This window comes from Mus caroli, unplaced genomic scaffold, assembly GCF_978045245.1.
Source record: "Mus caroli unplaced genomic scaffold, Mus_caroli_1 scaffold_14, whole genome shotgun sequence".
NCBI lineage: Eukaryota > Metazoa > Chordata > Mammalia > Rodentia > Muridae > Mus > Mus caroli.
The window spans coordinates 77,573,301-77,593,056 of record NW_028227269.1 but is presented as its reverse complement, the minus strand read 5'-3'; the positions used below and the strand labels follow the sequence as shown (position 1 = coordinate 77,593,056).

The following is a 19,756-nucleotide window of genomic DNA, read 5'->3' as shown; positions in this document are numbered from 1 at the left end:
TGACCTTTGCTTCAAAGGGTTATAGAGCTACCTTCTTAGGCCCATCTTTGCAACCTTGTGTCTCTGTTCCAGAGGGACTTACTTGCTATGCTTGTGTGCTGCTCCTGTAACTATAGTTTGCCAGACAAACCCTCACTTGGAAACCTTCCTACCCCTGAGCATCCAAAGCTGAGCCCCATCTCAGGAGGAGGCAGCCTGTGGGGACAGCCTGTGGGGAGGAGAAGCTATGTGGGGACAGAAATCTTCAGTACCTAAAATCCCTTTGCAGGGAAATGAATGAATGAATGAATATACCTGCAGACCATTTTGGGGGAGTCATTCTAGCGTAACAATATAAATGCGTCAGTCGAGTGAACAGAGATCTTAATCTGTCCAAAACTGGTGCTGCGGATCTGGGGAGTTAGGGCTAAGGATAAACTGGGAGAACTAGCTCTAAGCCGCAGCCCTGCTCTCAGTGAGCGACTACGGCTGCGCGGACAGGCAGGGCTCAGCCGCTTCCGGGATGGTCGGGAGCCAACGAGACTTCGAGCCTCCGGGTGGGCTAGAGCGGCGCGACATTCAGGTGTGTGCGGCCATGGAGGACGAGAAGAGCTTCTCGGACATCTGCGGCGGCCGCCTAGCCCTGCGGCGCCGCTACTACTCACCGTACTGCCGCGAGTTCGGCCTCAGCTCGGCTCGGCTGTCGCTGTGCTCGCTCACCGCAGTCACCTGCGCGGTGTGGCTGGCGGCCTACGGGCTCTTCACCCTGTGCGAGGTAAAGGCGGGCGCTCGGCCGGCGCAGGCAGCTTGGAGAGGTCTCGGGGCTGACCCGTGGGTCCCGGAGGGTGGGGACTCCCTGGATCAGGGACGCCGTTCCACGGCAGGACTGCCCTCCCTCCCCGAGAAGTTTGTGCTTCTGGACGTTCTACCACAGTGGACCAACTTGCCCTGCTCATTCATAGAACATAACCTCCTCAGAGAACTCAGTGCATCCTCCCGCATCACTTACTGGGTACCAAAGCCAACGGATAGCAGGCGTGCGACAGAATTACAGAAAAGTTTTTGCCTCCACAACTGTGCACTACAGAATGTCCACCTAATATCTGTTTCTCAAGGCCAGGTCAACTACCATCCCCTCTCCCAACCCTTCCCCAATTTAAGTGCATTTTCTAAAGTGTTGCCAGGTCTAAGACACGAGGGTTTTCTATGCTCAGTTTTCAGACTTTCTAATCTTTTTTCCCCCCGAGCCTCATTTTTAACATCTCTAAGATGAAATTAACGGTTCAAAATATTGCGAAGGTCAACTGCTGTTATTTTGTGACAGTTCCCAAGCAAAAAGAATCATCCGATTGACCTTTGTTCAGGATGAGTTCTGTTCTGTTTTAACTCCCTGTATAGCCCTAAAATGAATATATTATTCCAGGAGTGGTCTTAATAGAGCCAGTACACCAGAACAGTTTATTTCTGTAATTTTCAACATCCCTTAGCTTTTTTCTTTTCTTTTGCTATTATTATTCTTACTTTGGCAGGATCTCAGTATGTGTAGTACTGGCTGGCCTGGAAGGCTCTATGTAGAGCCTGCCTCTGCCTCACTAGGGTTAGGATCAAAGGTGGTGTCATCATACCTGGTTCAATCACATTTATGCCATCAAAGTGTGTGGCAGAGCATCATAATTTGCACAGACATAGATGAAGTTAAGTCCCCGCACTGAGGGTCTGGGGAATGGCTCATCAGATGGCTGCAGCGACTGCCAAACCTGACCACCTAAGCCGAATCCCCAGAACCCACAGGATGGGAGGGAAGAACGGATTCAAAAAGTTGTCCTCTGACCTCTGCACAATAAATAAATGGTAGGGGCTGGTGTGGTGGTGCACACCTTTAATCCCAGCACTAGGGAAACAGGAAGGAGCAGCTCTGTGAATTCAAGGCCAGCCTGGTCTACATCAGTCTACATTACCAGCTCTAGAACAAACGAAGGCTACACAGTGAAACCCTGCCTCAAAAAACAAACAAACAAACAAACAAACAAAACACAAATAGTATTCTTTAATAAAAGACTCCTAATCTTTACCAATTTATATTTAAAAGTGTCTTCACAGGTCAGTTGAAGTTATTAAACTGACCCTAGTCCTTCCCCAAAATTTTAAATATAATTGGATTTTTATTCTTTTTTTGGGGGTGGGGGATGTTGGGGTCTTACCATGTAGCCCTGGCTGTTCTTGAACTCACTGTATAAACCAGGCTGGCCTGTAACTCAGAGATTCACCTGTCACTGCCTCCCAAGTGCTGTTGTTAAAAGGATACATCACCATGCCCAGTTGAATGTTAATGCCAGCCTATGTTCCAGATACCCATGCAGTTATCTGAAAGCAGGAATAAATATTTATTAAATACTCAGAGTGCCAGCTGTTTTGCTGAATTTCTTATTTCAACCCCGGGGGAGGGGTTCATAAAGAGTAATAATTTAATAACCTTGACATTGATAAAGTGACAGAGCTGGGCTTCCAAACTGGAGCTGCCTGACTTTGAAATCCCTTTCCGTTGTACTTTGGCCTCGCAGATCTCAGGCCGTTGCAATTGTTACTGGTTGGTTTGTTTAGAGATACAGGGTCTTGCTATGTAGTTTAGGCTGTCCACACACTGCTTCCTCCTGGTTCAGCCCCTGTGAAGGCCTGGGCTGACAGGTGAGTGAACCACACCCAGCTCAGAGAGCTGTTCTGTCAGTTCCCTACTGTACTCATCTCTCTGGCATGGGCACCCAAATGTCCCCCAAATGCACAAGTCATTGTGCTCTCTTACATTACTTCAAGACTTCCCGAGGCCTCTGTGTGCAAGAGTTCAGATCTCTGCTCCTATTCAAACTCATTCATGGAAAGAACTCTCAAAGGACTCCTTCAGATGTGTGGCTTAACCCAGACCAGATGAGTAGTGTGCATCCTTAGAATTCTGGCCAGGAAAATGGACTTTGAGGCAGATTATCTTAACAGAGGCTGACTGGGTAACATTCCCTAAGCATTCGTTGTTCTTCACCCTGTCATCCCCTGCTTTTGATCGGTTTAGTTAACATTACTCCAATCTGCAGTGCAGTACCCTTTCAGCAGCGTGTACCTGTCAGAGTGCACTACTTCTCTGCACCACCTGGGTCCTGAGTCCTTGGAAGTCTTTATGGAACAGCTGTGTGCACTGATCTATCTCTCTGTCTCCCTCTCTTCTTTTTCCCTCTCCATCATTTTTCCCTTCCTTCCCCCCTCCCTCTTCTCTTTCTCCTCCCTCTGACACTTTAAAGTCAGTAGCACAGTATTCTAGACTTTTGTTTTTTATTCATTTTTGCAACCTGTAGAGGGCTGAGTTTTACCTTGGCTTTCTTCCACGGTGCTTATTCAGTTTGGACTGCTTGCAGGACACCACCCTGCATCTGAAGTTAATTAGCAGAAAGGAGCTGTTTCTGGGTCATCAGAGGCCCAGTTCTCACTCCTGCTTACCAGCCAGAAATAATCGTCTGAACGGAAGTCATCAAGCTCTTTCTATAAAAGGCCAAATTAATATTTTAGGCTTTGTGGATCCCTGTCCCATATTCTTTTGTCCTTATATTTAAATTTTATGTGTATGGGTGTGTTGTGTATATGTCTGTACATGACATACATGCCTTGTGCCCAAGGAGGTGAGAAGAGGGTGTCAGGTCCCCTGGAACTGGAGTTATAGACAGTTGTGAACTTCCACATGGGTGTTAGAATATGAACTCAGGTCTTCTGGAAGAACAGCCAGTGCTCTTAACCGAAGAGCCACCTCTCCAGCCTGTTTTTTGTTATTTGTTGTGTGTTTAGAGACAGGGTCTCACTGTGTGTGTAGCCTTGTCTGGCCTGGAGCTCGGTGTGTGTAGTCCTGATCCACCTGCCTCTGCCTCCTGGGAGCTTGGATTACCATGAGCCACTGCATCTGCTTCTTTTTGTTCTTCCATCAACCTTGTAAAAAATGTTAAGAACCATTCTTCGCTCAGAGTTGGCAAGCAGAAGTGTGTGGCTGAACTCGTTTGTTAAGATTCTTGGTTTTTGTTGTTTTGCTTTGGTGTTTGTTTGTTTTTAAAGATTTATATATTTAATGTATATGAACATACTGTAGCTCTCTCTTCAGACACACCAGAAGAGGGCATCAGATCACATTACAGAGGGTTGTGAGCCACCCTGTGGTTGCTGGGAATTGAACTCAGGACCCCTGGAAGAGAAGTCAGTGCTATTTCCCCTTCATCTAGGTTCCCTCATCTGTTCACCTCACAGCATAGCCACCAGAGCAGAGGCCTTTTCCTCATTGTCCAGCTCACTTGCTGAATAGCATAGGTGTGTGCAGAGGGGCATGTGGTGATCTTACTGCCTGTGTCTGGCTCTCTCTTCAGAATAGCATGGTCCTCTCTGCCACCATCTTCATCACCATCTTAGGCCTGCTTGGTTACCTCCATTTTGTGAAGATTGACCAGGAGACTCTACTAATCATCGACTCACTTGGCATCCAGATGACGTCATCTTACGCATCGGGCAAAGAAAGTACCACCTTCATAGAGATGGACAAGGTCAAGGACATTATCATTAACGAGGCTATCTACATGGTAAGTGTCTAGGTGGTACTTCTGGGCTCTGCAGAGGAGGCAGTCAGCCTATGGGGTGTGCTGGGACCTAAACTGAGTCCAAATACAGCATTCATTGTCACAGAACTAAATTTAAGGTGCCTCTGTTCCAATACAAGTAGTTTTTTGACTGGCATGCCTATGAACTGTAGAAGAGAAACTTATATCCAAGTAAAAGTCTTTATAGTCGTGCTTTCCTTGGTGATGGGTTATGTTGCAAGGAATGTGTTGTTCACAAGGTTGCTGGCTGTACAGATATCACAGCACACACTACACTTAGATGGTATAGTCACTCAGACATCCCATTGATGGTATGTCATAAACACAGGTGCTTGGGGTTGCTGCCAAGTGTAACACTGAATGCTGCTTTCCAGTAATCTTTTGAGTCAGGGTCTCATTGAATAGTTTATGCTGGCATTGAACTTCCCATCCTCCTGCCTCTATCCCCCTTTGCTTGTTAATAATTTAAATTTTTTTTGTTTTTGCTTATCCGTGTGTGTGTGTGTGTGTGTGTGTGTGTGTGTGTGTGTGTATCCTGCTGAGGCTAGAGAGACTGTCAGATCCCCTGAAAATGGCGTCACGGGTGGTTGTGAGCTACCCTACGTGGGTGCTCGCTAGGTACTGAGCTCTAGTGCTGTGGAAGAACAGCAAACACATTTACCTGCTGAGCCATCTCTTTAGCTGCCTGCCTCTACTCTTTTTTGTTTGTTTGCTTGTTTGTTTGGATTTTGAGACAGGGTCTCACTGTGAGGCCCTAGCTGATCTGGAACTTACTATGTAAACCAGGCTGGTCTTAAACTCAGAGATCTACCTGCTTTTGCCTCCTGAGTACTGGGATTAGAGACGTATGTCACCATGCCTGATTAACAGACTTTTCTTTTTTTATAAGTAGGAGTACACTCCATTAAAAAGCATAGCAAATATGTAAACTGTGTCTATTTTGAAGAAGTAGCTGATTGTCATGGATAGAGAGTCACCATTCCACCTTTAGTCTCGTAGCTCAGATGCAGACACGTCTTTTTGTTTGTTTACGTCCTCTAGGAAATGAGGTCTTATTATGTTGCCCAGGTCTAATATCTAACCTACTCTCAAGCAGGCACCTGCCTTGGTCCTGGTTGGTGGGACTTTTGATTTGTGGGGGCATACTTGGCTTTTTTTTTTTTTAGGGGCTGGCCTTTTAAAGGACAAAATGTAGGCAACTGGACACATGAAATTATGAAGGAAGATATAAAGCTAATTGCTATTCTAGTTTCAACTCTGTCGTGCTTTTTCTTACTTTGTAGTAGATACGTGGCATAAAAGTGTGGTTGATGAGGTATAAAACCCTAAGTGAGGCCCTGTGGCTTCAGAGTGGCCATCCTGATTGTATATAGTGTGAGTAACTACCTTAATCTAGCCATGCTGTTTCTATTTGTGAGCGTATTACAGTACAGTGGGTGATGTCTTGCTGCCACGGCCGCTCATGCCTTTCATCCTAGCACCTAGGAGGCAGAGGCAGGTGGATATCCCTGATTGAGTCCAGCCTGGTCTACAGAGGGAGTTCCAGGCTAGCCAGGACTACTGAGTCAGATCCTGTCTCAAACAAAACAAATATATTTTTTTATATATAAAATAAAAATAAGAGATGAAAATGTCTTTCTTTTGTTTTTTGTTTTTTTGTTTTTTTTTTTTTTTTTTGAGACGGGGTTTCACTGTGCAGCCGGCTAGCCTGGAACTCACTCTGTAGATCTCTTCTCGAACTCACAGAGATCCCCCCCTGCCTCTGCTTCCCAAGTGCTGGGATTAAAGACGTGTGCCGCTGCTACCACCACCGCCCCCTTGGCAAATATAAACTTTTCTTGTACTTCAGAAGTTGTCAGATATCTGGCTACATAATAGATGTGGTGTAATGCCTTTCATGAAGTATTTCCCTGTATGAGAAGGACTTTTTAGCCTTCCCCTGAAGAAAAAAGAAACAAGCTGAGTTTCACTGCGGTCTCTGTTTTCTTGTCTTACAGCAGAAGGTCATTTACTACCTCTGCATTTTACTGAAGGAGCCAGGGAAGCCACACGAGATCTCTCAAGTAGTTCCTGTCTTCCAGGTGAGCACCATGCTCTCCCTTCTCCTGTAGTAAAACCCTGTTTTCTCTTTCTGCTTACCCTAAAGTCTTTTGTTCAGCGGGACATGAATGTCTATTGACAGAGTACTGGCAATATCTCACAACCAATTTGAGTAAAGGGAGTTTTTTTTAGATTTTCGAGAAGATAGTTACCAATTCTATAACCACTTCTGCCTGTAATCACATTCTTGTACTTCAGGTCTGTCCATCTATGTTTTTACATTGATATCTTATGGGTGAGGGTCTTTTTACATATATATTATACATAATATATAATAAATATATATATCTTTTCTATCAGAGCCATTATACTTAAATTATATTTAATTACATTATGTTGAAATATCAGCTTATTTAGCTATGTTATTGATAGGTTTTAAATAATGCTTAGACTATCTTCTGTTTTGATTTACAATAAAAACCACTATGGTGGCCCAGGCCCCAACCCCCCTCATTGTAAACTATCAGTCTTCTATGCTAGATGAGTAGAACCTAGAGACCAGTTATGTATTTGTAATAATTTTGTGTTATTTTGAATAGAAAACATTTATTAAAACTGGATGTTCTTTGTACAGTTTTTCTATCCTGTGGCTTGTCTTAATTTTAGTTGTACTACATTTTATAGTACAAAATCTTCTCAGAATGTATATATTAAACTACCAATCTTGTCTGAGATGGTCGTCTCACTGTCATATAATTTTGTCAGGCTAAAAGCTGTATTTTGCTTGCTTGTAATCCCAGCATTCAGGAGCCAGAGGCAGGCAGATCTCTTGAGTTTGAGGCAGCCTGGTCTACAAAGTTAGTTCCAGGACAGCCAGGACTACACAGAGAAATCCTGTCTAGAAACCAAACCAAACCAAACCAAACCAAACCAAACCAAACCAAACAAAACCAAAGCCAAATCAAATAAAAACCTGTCTTTTTATTCCCCACACACCCACATACAAAGGCTGGATTTGGAGACCTCCTGGCAGAGTACTCATCCCCTCAACCTTGTGTCTCTTAGTTCACGGCTGCCATTTAGAGCCAGTGGTGTATGTGAGAGGTTAAGGGGGCAGGTGGGTTCTTCTCACACTCTCCTTGACTCTGCATTTCTCCACTTTGGAATTCAGAGTGCCAAGCCCCGGTTGGACTGCTTGATTGAAGTATACAGAAGCTGCCAGGAGGTTCTGGCACACCAGAAAGCCACAGCAACAAGCTTATGAGGCTCAGCATTCAAAGGCCAGTATTGTCTTTATGGAGAGGACTCCTAGACTGTAGTGGCCGGTTTATTTTCCATACTGTAAAAACCATCAGGACACAGTCCCGGAAATCAGAATGGATGAGTAGATCTCAGAACCACAGAGGAGGGGCTGGAACTTGATTCATGTTCATGTGTCATAATGTTCCCTGTATAATACAGTTTTTTCTATACTACTAATCAAGGGGAGACCTTAAGGATTTGACATGTCAAAAGAAGGTCAGGCATAGTGGCACATGCCTTTAGTCCCAGCACTCAAGAGGCAGAGCAGGTTATCTCTTGAGTTTAAGGCCATTCTGGGCTACATAGTGAGTATCCTCCACCCAAAAGTATTGTCCAAAAAGAACACTGAAAACTTTAAGGACCTTCATGTTTGTGTTAAAATCTGTGAAGTATTAAGACTGGTACCAGATTTCACAAGAAAAATGTAACTTCCATCTGTATAGACTCTTGTCTAAAAGTTAGGGAAAATAAGTCACATTTTTATGTATGAGTTAGCAGGAATAAAACGCCTACAAAGGGCTAGCCTCTACCCACCCAGCTCCTAAGATCTGTGCAGGATCATGACTCCTTCATCCACAATTTAGCTAGAGATGGTGTGGATGCTTGTAATCCCAGCTCTCAGAAGCTGTCAACAGGAGGATTGAAAGTTTGAGGCCAGCCTGGGCTACGTGATGAGACACTGTCTCAAACCCCAAGATAAATAAATATCCACAACACAATTATTGTCTGGTTCACCGACAGTCTTTTATTGACAAACATACATAGCATTTCAGCCATGGGTGTCAAGCATATGAGTACCTTTCTGTTACTTAGTATTTTCTATTGCTCAAAAGCTGTTTGGCTAAGAGGGCTTAGGTGAAGAGTGAGAGATTAAATGTTGGTTCCAGACATGAGCCTGTCACATTAAAGGATGAAGAAGCCAGTTTACAGAAGCCTTTGTTTCAGAGGTGGTTCTTAGATTTGAAAGATCAGGAAGGAGAAAAGGAGCTGGACTGGGCGGAACTCGCCTTTAATCCCAGCACTTCAGAGGCAGAGGCAGGCAGATCTCTGAGTTTGAGGCCAGCCTGGTCTACATAGCGAGTTCCAGGACAGTTAGGGCTACACAGAGAAACCCTGTCTCAAAAAGAGAGCAAGAGAAAGGAAAAAAAAAAGCAACAGCAGCAGTAGCTAACTGACCTTCAAGTCTTACAAACAGTTGCATTAGTTGGAATTCTGTTTACAAAACAAAAACAACCTGAGAGCAGACTACATCCTTACTGGCTTTAAGGCCCTTGGGATGTAAACCAAGAACTGCATTCTCTGCCCTTCACCTGCCTTGAAGGAGCTGTCCAGGGGCCTATAGCAATGTGACTTGAGGTAGACCTGTCTCCTCTAGAACCCCAAATCTGGGGTGGGAGTTGGGGTTCAAACAGAAATGGCTATAAAGCTGCCTGGCTTGCAAGTCAAGCTCTTTTTAAGGGGCAGACTCTTGTGCCTTTTTCAAGTCAGGCTTGTCAGTTCAAAGGATGAGGGATTACAGCAGCTTGCAGTTTCTTGTGGACAACACACACATTGTTGGGTTAAAGGCTCATTTCTTGATACTCTTCTTATCCCCTAGTCCGTGTTACTGAAAAATAATAAAACTGCCTTAAAGCCACACACAATAAAGCTTATTTTTTATATGTTGGAAAACCAAAGTATGGACTTCTGTGTTTTTTTTTTATTATTTTGTGGGGAAAGATGGAAATAAAGATCATCTTCATCAAAATCAACTAAAAGGTTTGAGTTGAGAGGGATGATAATATTCTCAGGAAGGCAAAGTTGAAAGAAACTTTCTACTTCCACAGATATGTACATGCCCTGTGCTTCCAACTAATTTCGAGAAGCCCTCTACCAAAAGTCTTAGTGAGCAATCCAGGCCTTCCAAGAATGGAAGGGTCTTTAATGTTCCTGATATCTTGTTTCTGGTGGCCTCTTAGAGCAGCAACAAGCAAAACTCATGTGCTTGGTCTTGGAGAGAATAGGAGATGATGACCACCTCGTCCTTCAGTAGTGAGCACAGCCTTAACTGAGCCTTGTTGGGCCTTAAAATGACACAGGAAGGGTGCAGACTGGCTCTGTCCCTGCCTGTGCTAGTCCAGTGTGAGAGAAAAAACTTTAATCTTAACAGGAATACTGTGCAGTCCTGAAAAGATTAGAGCCCAAAAGGGCATGACAAATGCCTCCTCACCAATAGGGGAAGGCTCGTCATTCTTTCCTTCTCTAGCTTGGCCAGTGTTTCTCCCATTTGGGAAAGAAGTCCAGTTTTAGATATTTGTAGGCATTTGCCAGAGTTTAGGTAAATTAGGAATTTTAGTCCTATTTTATTCAGGGATGTTCAGAAAACTTCAAGTATAAGTCCCCACGTAAAGACCATGTATAATATAAAAAGATGAGCTTCCCTGAGTATCAGTGCAGAAGCCCCAAATACAGTACCATTGCCCTGGTAACTGTGGGCCATCCCTGTCTCTATCTAGAATCAGGTAGCATCCAGAGTCAGTATTCTTGTAAATAGTGGTTTTGATGTTGGGTCTGAATCTTAAAACATTGGGCCTTGAAAGATAAGGCACCTAAAGGGCACAAAGGTTTCAAGAGACCCTGGAATATACAATTCACAGAACAGTTTGAGGAGAGGGCCATTAGACCCATCACAGTAGTGTATGCTCCAGGATATTAATCTGATCCCAGAGGCACCAGTGGTGGCAAGGGTATGGGGAGGAGAAATGTTCACAGCAAAGCTGACCCCTTAGTGCAGGAAACAGAAGCAAAGAACTGTCCATCCAGGTCTCGGGGCTGGCGGGCTGCAGGGAGCTTGGCTGATAGGTTCACAGTTGCAGAACAGTGGTTCATGTAGCTGGCCATCGTTAAGGTAGTTTCTGTAATCTAAGGAGGTTAGAGAAGCAAAGCATTAAACTAGCCTTATCCTGAATGCTGCCTTTTTCACTGGCTATAACATTGGGTACACACAGAGTACCTGGGCTTTAGCTGTCCAGTAAAATGTACCTCTGCTGGCCTAGAGAGTCTGAGATGCACAGTACCCTCCCGAGGATAGGGGGACAGCAGTGGCTGGATCAGGCAGTTCCCACCAAGTTCCAGCTCAGTGGAGAGATGGACGTGCTGTTCCACCCGGACCCTTGGGGATGCTGTCCAGAGTTTTCTAAGTATCAAGCTTACCACATCACACCAGACCAGGGTAAACTGTCGTAGTATCTGTCAGACCCACCTTGGGAGCAGGCATTCGGAAGGTCAACTTGTCAATACGGGTTTTTCCAGAGCTCTGGTCTGGAGTGGATCTAATCACAAGCATGAAGTCATCCCTGCAGCCACCGAACGTTGTCACTGAAGAGTAGGGATAAGTGACGTTCACCTGCTGTGGGAGGAGCCAGTCGAGTTCAGGGGAAACTTTCTTTTAGACACAGGGAACCTTAACCAGGAAGGGAGAACCCCAAGGTGATAATAATTTGGAGAGCTAAATCTTGATGTAAGTTGTGACCAGATTATAAGACAGCACTGCTCAGCAGGAGTTAGAGAGAGCAACCATGGTCACTTAGTTCAGGCTTCTGACCAGAGCAGAGCAGACAATTCAGTGTTTCAGAATAAGAAGGATTAGAGCCATACCATAGTGCGGTGGTCCAGGATGCTGACCCCATCCTCATTCACAGCAATCCACACCACAGTGTTCTCCTTAGAAGACAGCTGGGCAGGCTGCAGAAACAGAAAGGCGTATCAGACACATCCAGTTAGAAATTCTGAATATAAGTACTCTCTAAGGAAGAGGGGTCCATCCAGAGAGACTGATGGGCAATCATGTCATCGTGGAATACACAGCATTTGTACACCATCAGGGATGCTTGTGGCAGGAGGCATTGGCCTTGGGGCTCTGCACCCAACATCCAAAAGGTGGAGGGAATCACACCTGCCAGAACAGGATGGAGAGCTCTGTGGTCAGATCACAGGCTGAACTAGAGGCTGGGCGTGTAGCTTGGTCGGTAGGTATTTTTTCCTGTACCCCAAACTCTCACAAGCAAAATACATCTTGCTTTAACTAATTTCCTAGGGACTATATAAGAAATAGGATGACAAGAATTCAGAGAGATGGTCCTTAGGTCTTCTCGGTGAGTTTGTGACTATTTGGTAGCCATTTCCTGGGTGTTTCTGTCAGGGCTACAGTGAGGTACTCTAGAAGGTGTCTCTCTGCTTCCCAAGAGCCTGGGGGAGGGAGACAGACCGAGAGAGAGCCTTTTATGAAGCTTTCCCAACCTTCCAGGCCGGTGGCTTTCTATTACAGTAGCGCTGTATTTTTGCTTCACTGCCACCACCACCTCCACCCTGCCTCCCTTCTCCCCTTCCACAAATGCATGCACACACTCTTGTGCATGCACACAGATTGGAGGTATAGTTTAGGGGCAGAAAGCATTCATGTACAAAGTCCTGATTTAGTCCCCAACATATTCCCAAAACTAAGCAGATAGAGGGTAGTGCTTCTAAGAAAGACTGAAAAGACAGGAAAGTGAGTGTGAAGAATCCTGATGTATGGCCAGTGTACAACCTCTCCATTCAAGTATGCAACCTGTTTCCTCAGGTTCGGAAGCCTCTTGAAAGCAAGGGACTGATTTGTTCATGTCTTTAAAAACATTTTTTTTAATTTATTTTTAACGTGTAGGGTTGTTTTGCCTGCATGTGTGTCTGTATACCATATGTGTGCTTATATCCAAGGAGGCCAGAAGAGGACACTGGATCTCCTCAGACTGGAATTGCAGATGGTTGTGAGCCACCATATGGATGCTGGGATTCAAACCTAGGTCCTATGGAAAAGCAGCCAGTGTTCTTAACTGCTGAGTCTTCTTCCCAGCCTTTTTATAACTTTCAACAGCTGGAACTAGAAATATGCTTTCAACAACCTACCTACCTATGCTAGATAGGTGAGTGAATGGCCATTTGCTTACTTGTAGCCTCAGTGAACAGACCCTGGTTCCATGCTCAGTGTCTGATTATAATGTCTGGTCGCAGGGAATGTCTGTGATTAACTATAAAGTTCATGCGTGCCAGACACCCACTGACGGGAACTTCCAACTGAAATTACTGTTTGCCTGCTGGCCTTCAATGCAGAGGCGAAGGTAACTGCTGTCTGTCTGCATAGTCTCATTCCCTCGGGAGGTCCATTTCTGTCTACGTCTGGGCTTTTGGGGAGCCAGTCAGGATGGGTTTGTTGAGGTCAGACATTGTCTTTTCAGTCTGAATCTTCACGTGTGAATTAGTTGAGCTTGTCTTTGCAGGGGAAGCACTGGCAAGTCAGTAAAGGAAACGTGAAGATAAACAATGAATTAGAACTCAGCTGTGGGCCGTGGTCTGCGCAGAAATGCGTGAGGAGATAGCATCTCCTAGTGTTTGAGGAGGTGGGGGCTGCAGACTGGACTGATGGGCTTCTGACCAGAGAAAGACAGAGGAGAGAAGCTCTAGGAGAAACAGCATCTGAGGGTCTGGGCAGTTCCTCTTCCTGTCACTCACCTGAGCGGCGAAGAGCTTAGCACCGAAGAGAGGCCATTTCCGAGCCACAGTCAGGTAGATGCGGATGCACTCGGGAGGAGAGCAGCCTTGTAACGCTGCCCACTTGGTGGCCATCATGTCTGCCAGGTGCCTGGTTCAGGCGGGTGGAAAGACACGGTGCTGGTGAAGTGCCTGCCTGCTTTCACCACAGTTCCCAGGTTTCCCCACAGGTTTCCTCTCAGACCTTGCTTCTAGCCTACCTCAGCTGCTCAGGGGGTGCTCCATTTCGATAGCGCCTTGGGTAAAACCTGTCAAGGACCTGCTGGAGGAGATGCTGGGCTTTGGCAAGAGGTGTACCCCCGGGGCCTGGCAGAGTAGGCTTTTCCAAGTCCCCATACTCCACCTGAGGTAGAGATAGCAGTTATGAGTCTGGGTGAGTGGTGGGTGCTGCTGTTCGAGAGGTAAACAAACCCCTGACCACATCACTGCCTTATCAGATAACAAAGATAAGAATTAACCCCATGTTTCATAGACATTAGAGGACCATCCTTGAGGTCCTAGAATAGTAGATGGTCTAGATCAGTTCTCATTTGTGGGTAAATGCTAGTAAGACAGAAGGGATTACAGACTACAGAAGGCAGCTCAGGCGTCAGCCCCTTGAACTTTGTTCAAGTTATTTAAACTCTGAATGCCACATTGATGATTATAACTATGAAGAGTTATAGCCACCACATCTGGCTACATCCACACTTATAGGAACCATGGAGGTATCCTGGATACCCCTAGCAGATAGCCGTCTGCACGAAATACAAAGGAGAGTCATTCTAAACGTGTGCTCTTAGCTTTCTACTTAGAATGTGGGGTGGTGCATTGTGGGATATATTCTGCTCAAGTACATCCGCTGGATAGCGGCAGAGAGAGAATTGTGTTTTTCAAATACTCAGAAATAAACTGAAGCACCGAGAAGCAACTTCTCATATTGGAGGGAGGCTGGAACTTCAGCCCAGGCTTCAGTTCCCAGCGGTCTACTGCACACAGCATCCATGTGCAGTTCCCAGCGGTCTACTGCACACAGCATCCATGTGCAGTGAGCAAGGAGATCGCTTTCTCTGCACAACAGAGCCCCTCCCTGCTGCCACAGGAGCTGCAGCCTCCTGTCAGGTTTCATGGTGTTTCCAACAGGAAGAAACCCACCTGGGCCATCAAGGCAGCCATTTCAAGGGCCAGTTCCTTAGTGACTGGAAATCTTCCTGCCACTATTTCTCCACTGGTTTGGAAGGCAAGTAGCAGCCGCTCTCTCTCTGTCTCCCCTTTGACTTGACTTCGAAAGTACAGCCTACAGTGAAGACAGTGAAAAGTCAGATCTCAGCTGGTCCACTAAACAAAAATAAGGCTTTCCTGGAATCTTGATCTTGATCTCCATCTGTAAGCCTCTTTTCTACTACCAAAGAAACGTGTAGCCAAGCCTAAGCTAGATGTGTGCACACAGGTCTCACCCAGAGGAACAGGTGGTTAGTTCTGAACACACCACTACACTTACTGCATTCTGCATGAAGATTCTGGTACCTAGAATCACAGCTTATTAGAGGTCTGGATGAATTAAGACTCCCAAGAGACTAATGGAAATTATTTGCCTGGAAGCATACTAGGATAAATTTCTCTTACTTAAATTGGTAGAAAGAACTTGTGTATGTCCTGAAATTGATACACAGAAATTTTTTATTTCTTAGCTTTAAATATTTGGTGCTTATACAAACCTGTACTCTCATAAGGTAATGTACAGCCATCACATGTGGCATGTATGCACACCCATGTGCACATGGCAGTGCGGAGAATGCCAACAGCACAGAACCCTGCACTACCAGGGTTTCTTGAAGGATCAAGAGCAGGGCCAACCTGAAACCCACCTCATGATTGCCACTCAGGGCAGTAACTGCAGCCTCTCTGCCTTGAGGGGTCAAGCCATCGTGTTTGGGAGGTGATAGCTGGGGCCCAGGGCAGCCCTCATGTTTTCTCCCCTCCCCACACCAGGCAGCTCTCAGGACCTGTTCTTGTACATCAGCTTCACGACTCGTGTCCCACCCTCAGACTTTCCAGGATGCAGCTCCTTCAGCGTTTGCTCCCACTTGGAGATGGCGTCACAGATCTTAAAGAGGCAAAAGATGAATGTCAGCAAAGCCCCTTGTGGGGGCCACTGCCAGAGGGAGCCAGAGTTGGACTCTGGCCAAGCTGAGTGAGGGCTCTGCCTTTAGGAAGGTTGCCCTGTGAGGTCTCAGGCTGCAAGAATGGGAAGTGCCGACCAGTTCCCTTCAGATGAGGAGTTAGATGGCACTATGGATGTGGTTAGCTTCCAAGAAATGACCACTGCCATGCTGGCTGTGTGAAGGCTGGCCTCTGAGGGACCAGACTAGGCAGGTTCCAGTTAAAATCATGGCATCGTGACTCCATTTTTACTTCACTCACCACATTCTCCTTTCAATACATACACCCAAATGCCTGCTCTGACCAAAGCTGTACAGATGCCCATACATTTACTAGGAAGATACATGGCAATTTTTCATGCACTGCTAAAGACTAGCCCTTTGTTCTAGGATAACAAAGAAAGCAGATGCTGGAGCCAGATGCACCCATCCAGTGTGGTAGCACATTCCCACAAATGCTTAACACCCTTGCAGAACTAGTCCCCAGACCACCGTACAGATCAACTCTCTCTTTCAAAAGCCTTCCAACCTTCTGAGGTGCCATGAAGACCTACCACCCTAAACTCTGAATCTATAAGCATCTGTCTATAAGCATGGGCAGACAGAGTAAAAGCTAGGTGATAGTCACATCCACTGGATCTCAGCGTAGCTGTTGACCTAAGTGGGCAGATATCATTGGTGACAGGCTTGGCCAGGCTTCCTCGTCTTTTCACTGAGCTAAGAGGCTCTACCCCTAGATGCTGCATAGTCCTGTGAGGGAGACAGGACTGTGAGGATTTTGTCTCCAGAGTCAAGGTACACGTAGCTTTCTCTGCCTGCACAGATAGTGCATTTTAGGGTGGTACAGAAATGCTGGCCTGAACCTAGCATCTTGGTTTCAGCACCAGACAGGGCTCTGAAGAGTTAGGCGCGCACATGGGACAGACTCTGACCCCACCAACTATGTCTGAGCTAAGAGCTGGAGTGGGGTGTTTACCTTGACACGCCCTTGAAGACAGTGCTCCAGGTCCCTGCCAGAAGGATCATCCGTAAAGAGGGCAAAGCCAGACTGGGAGGGCTTCCTCATGCCTGTTTCCTGGTTCAGCCGCTGGAGGAACTCATCAACTGTGGAGGAGCCATCAAAACCAACCACCTGGGAATGGAGAGAGGCAACCTGAACCACAAACTTCCCGAGGAGCTGCCAAAGGGGATCACAGAAGGGGGTGGATCATGGAAGACAGCAGTGGAGAGGTACAAGGGTGAAGGCAGGATGTCAAAGCCAGTTAGTTTCCACAGTCACATTCAGAGCAACCCGAGCCTGCCCACTAAACTGGAACTGGACAGAGGCCTAGTCACTCTTTTATAGTCAATATTGTGGGAGTTTTATCTCCTGCTTTTCTGGTCCAGTGTCTCCGCTTCCCTGTTCACACAGTGGGTTCAGAAGACCTACCTGTAAGGCACCAAGCAGTATAGTGCTTTGGGTTCAAGCTCCTTTCTCCTTATACACACTATGCATGCTATCCCCACCTCAAATCTAGCCTTAATCTGAACACCTACAAGGCTTAGCAGCACCCTGAAGTATTCTCTCTGGATAGTGGAATGGGAAGACTTGGGGTAAGGCGCATGTTCAACTTCCTTACCTGGTAAGTTCCATTGGCAAAGTGCACAGGGATGCTGAAGGGTAAGGAGTGATGGAAGGGGTTTCGTAGCAAGATGGACACTACTTCCATCCGTGATGGCCTGGCCTCCCGTTCTCCTGTCTGCAGGGTTCGCTCCACGGCTCGCTGGCAGTATATAGCATACTGACCAGTTTCACTTCTGTAAACAGAAGGGAATATTAGGAGTTCCTTCCTCTTGGCACCCTGAGGTGTATACCTGAGCCAGGATAAAAGCTAACTGGACTGTGGGGACCTGAAAACTAGCATGGGATGTTATTACATTCTTATTTGGGGAGGGAGCACATTTGTAGAGGTCAGAGGACAACTTCTGGTTTTCTCCTACTACGTGGGTCCTGGAAGTTGATCTTGGGTTGTCAGCCCTGGCAGCAAGCACCTTTGCCTACTGAGCCCTCTTCCCCTGCTGCATTTATCACTGTGGACCTATCCGCAGCACTTGGCTGCTAGATCCTTCCCTTCCTCCCTCCCTCCCTCCCCACTCCCTCCCCTGCCTGCAGGATATTTGATCATATTGTGAACGCTGAGATTGTTTTATTTACTGTAAAGCCTGGTTTCTAGTGGTAGTGTGGCTCAGTCCTTAGCACATGCTTTTAATCACAAACAATGAAGGTAAAGTTAGTTTGTAGAAGGAAGCACCCATGTTTGAAAGTGATGTCTAACTGAGTAGCAGACAAAGTGACAAATCAGAATAGGATATGCCCAACTCTAAGAAGAGAGAGGAAAGAGGAGCTACTTGAGAGAGCAGTGCAGAGAGGAAGAGAAGAAGGCAGTTTTACAGGGAGAGTTTTACAGAGGCAGGTTGCAGAGAGGGAACAAGCTAGATACAGGTGAAGACAGAATGAGCCAGAGAATGAGAAGGAGCCAGAAGAGAGAGAGAGAGAGAGAGAGAGAGAGAGAGAGAGAGAGAGAGAGAGAGAGAAGCCAGATTAAATCAGTCAGCTTGGGGAGGAGTTTGAGCCAGAACAGCTGAGTTGAACCAATCAGCCAGAGCTCAGGACTGCCTGCCTGCCTGCCTGCCTGCCTGCCTGCCTGCCTGCCTTCCTTCCTTCCTTCCTTCCTTCCTTCCTTCCTTCCTTCCTTCCTTCCCTTCCTCCCTTCCTCCCTCCCTCCCTCCCTCCCTCCCTCCTTCCCTCCTTCCTTAAAACCTGGCCTAGGGATCTAACCCAGGGCCTTGTACCTGTCCTAGTTGAGCTAATCTATATTCCTACATGGATATTTTCTTGCAGAAGCCAGAAGAAGAGGGAACAAACATTTGGGGATAATTTGGGATAGCATGGGTATTCCATGAGAATGCCCCACCTCACCCCCAAATACCCAAGCACACATGGAGTCTCTGAACCCCGAGCAGATCTGAGGGGAGCGCAGTTAATTCAACCTCTTCCTCCCCTCACCCCTTTGAATCATGCCTGTCAGTAGTGCAGGAGTGAGAGAGAGAAAATGCTGTCACTTACCTGGGGTCTGCATGGCGTTGGAGCTGCTGTTTCACATACCAGAGGAAGTGGTGCTGAGGCAGGAAGAGTGGGGCACACAGAGCCAGGAGCTGCCAGCACTGCCATGGAACATGGGGCGTATGGAGTCAGTGCTAGGATCCTGCTATTGCAGCTTTGAGCTACAGGCCCTACACTTTTTTTTTCCTCCAACCAGAACCTCAATCCCCTAGGCAGGTACTGGGATAGCTGCCTTGACCAGGCATTGCCCAGGATGGTAGTCACACTGTGTGCATGCACACAGTGGGCGAGCATGCACACATCAAGCAGCTTGGAGCACAGAAGCTGCCCACTGTCTAGGCCTGGAGAACATCTGACCTGCCCAGGCACCTGCTACTACCTTCTCTACCCTCTAAACAGCTCTTACAAGTGGTCCCCACGCATGCTCACTTGCATAAGAGAGCACTTCTGAGGCGGGCGGCAGCTGATCTGCTTCATGAGCTGGCAGTAGATCTCACTCTGTAGCTCTGGGTGAACGAGGCACACCTGCAGGGCCGTCTGAGCCAGGGACACATGGTAGTCTACTGAGGCGGCTTCCACCGGCACATTGATGAAGAGCTGGCAGGACTGGAAGGAGCATGGCAGTGGGTACAGGCAGGGACAGCCCCTTGGTTATTCTTGTGACCTGCACTGGTACTGCAGCGCCTCAAGAAAGACTCAAGTTCACTAACGGTCAGCCTACAGGGAGCAACTGTTTCTGCATGTGAGGCTGAAAGAGGCTACTTTAGGGGCAGAATTACACCTTTAAATGTTTCTATTCCATAAGCTTGCCTGTACCCACAGAAATATTTTTTCAAGACAGGGTAGCACAATGTAGCTCAGACTGGCATTTAACTCCAAGTCCTACCTCTGCCTCCTGTGCTGGACTGTGAGCATTTAGCACCACACTAGCCCCTTAGCAAATTCTTTTTTTTTTTTTAAAGGCCAGAAAATGCAAATAGGCTCAAAGACTGTAAACTAGGTCAGAA

General features: G+C 46.6%; 2 protein-coding genes across 3 annotated transcripts in view; one reads left to right on the top strand and one right to left on the bottom strand.

Annotated features, from left to right (window-relative positions):
* Positions 1-456: 456 nt before the first annotated feature.
* Positions 457-9,616, top strand: Pigh (phosphatidylinositol glycan anchor biosynthesis class H). Its single transcript, XM_021179223.3, has 4 exons — positions 457-754; positions 4,371-4,580; positions 6,596-6,679; positions 7,810-9,616. Exons 1-4 carry the CDS (start codon positions 503-505, stop codon positions 7,900-7,902), a joined length of 639 nt encoding a protein of 212 aa, XP_021034882.1. The 5' UTR covers positions 457-502; the 3' UTR covers positions 7,903-9,616.
* A 29-nt stretch (positions 9,617-9,645) lies between these two features.
* The window catches only part of Plekhh1 (pleckstrin homology, MyTH4 and FERM domain containing H1), a 51,456-nt gene continuing 41,345 nt past the window's right edge, over positions 9,646-19,756 (bottom strand). For both annotated transcript variants that reach the window (XM_021179057.3, XM_085830503.1), the window contains exons 19-29: positions 19,179-19,355; positions 18,753-18,850; positions 17,266-17,443; positions 16,623-16,778; positions 15,491-15,591; positions 14,640-14,781; positions 13,706-13,848; positions 13,467-13,596; positions 11,577-11,663; positions 11,182-11,328; positions 9,646-10,841 (exon numbers count right to left, since the gene is read on the bottom strand). In XM_021179057.3, coding sequence (XP_021034716.1) covers positions 10,686-10,841; positions 11,182-11,328; positions 11,577-11,663; positions 13,467-13,596; positions 13,706-13,848; positions 14,640-14,781; positions 15,491-15,591; positions 16,623-16,778; positions 17,266-17,443; positions 18,753-18,850; positions 19,179-19,355 — 1,515 coding nt within the window. In that variant the 3' untranslated portion in view covers positions 9,646-10,685. The remainder of the gene's footprint in view (positions 10,842-11,181; positions 11,329-11,576; positions 11,664-13,466; positions 13,597-13,705; positions 13,849-14,639; positions 14,782-15,490; positions 15,592-16,622; positions 16,779-17,265; positions 17,444-18,752; positions 18,851-19,178; positions 19,356-19,756) is intronic.

Coding starts and splice junctions, on each gene's coding strand:
- Pigh (XM_021179223.3), top strand. CDS start 503: ATGGTCGGGAGCCAACGAGACTTCGAGCCTCCGGGTGGGCTAGAGCGG. Junction 755..4,370: donor GGCTCTTCACCCTGTGCGAG/GTAAAGGCGGGC, acceptor CTCTCTCTTCAG/AATAGCATGGTCCTCTCTGC. Junction 6,680..7,809: donor AAGTAGTTCCTGTCTTCCAG/GTGAGCACCATG, acceptor TTTGGAATTCAG/AGTGCCAAGCCCCGGTTGGA.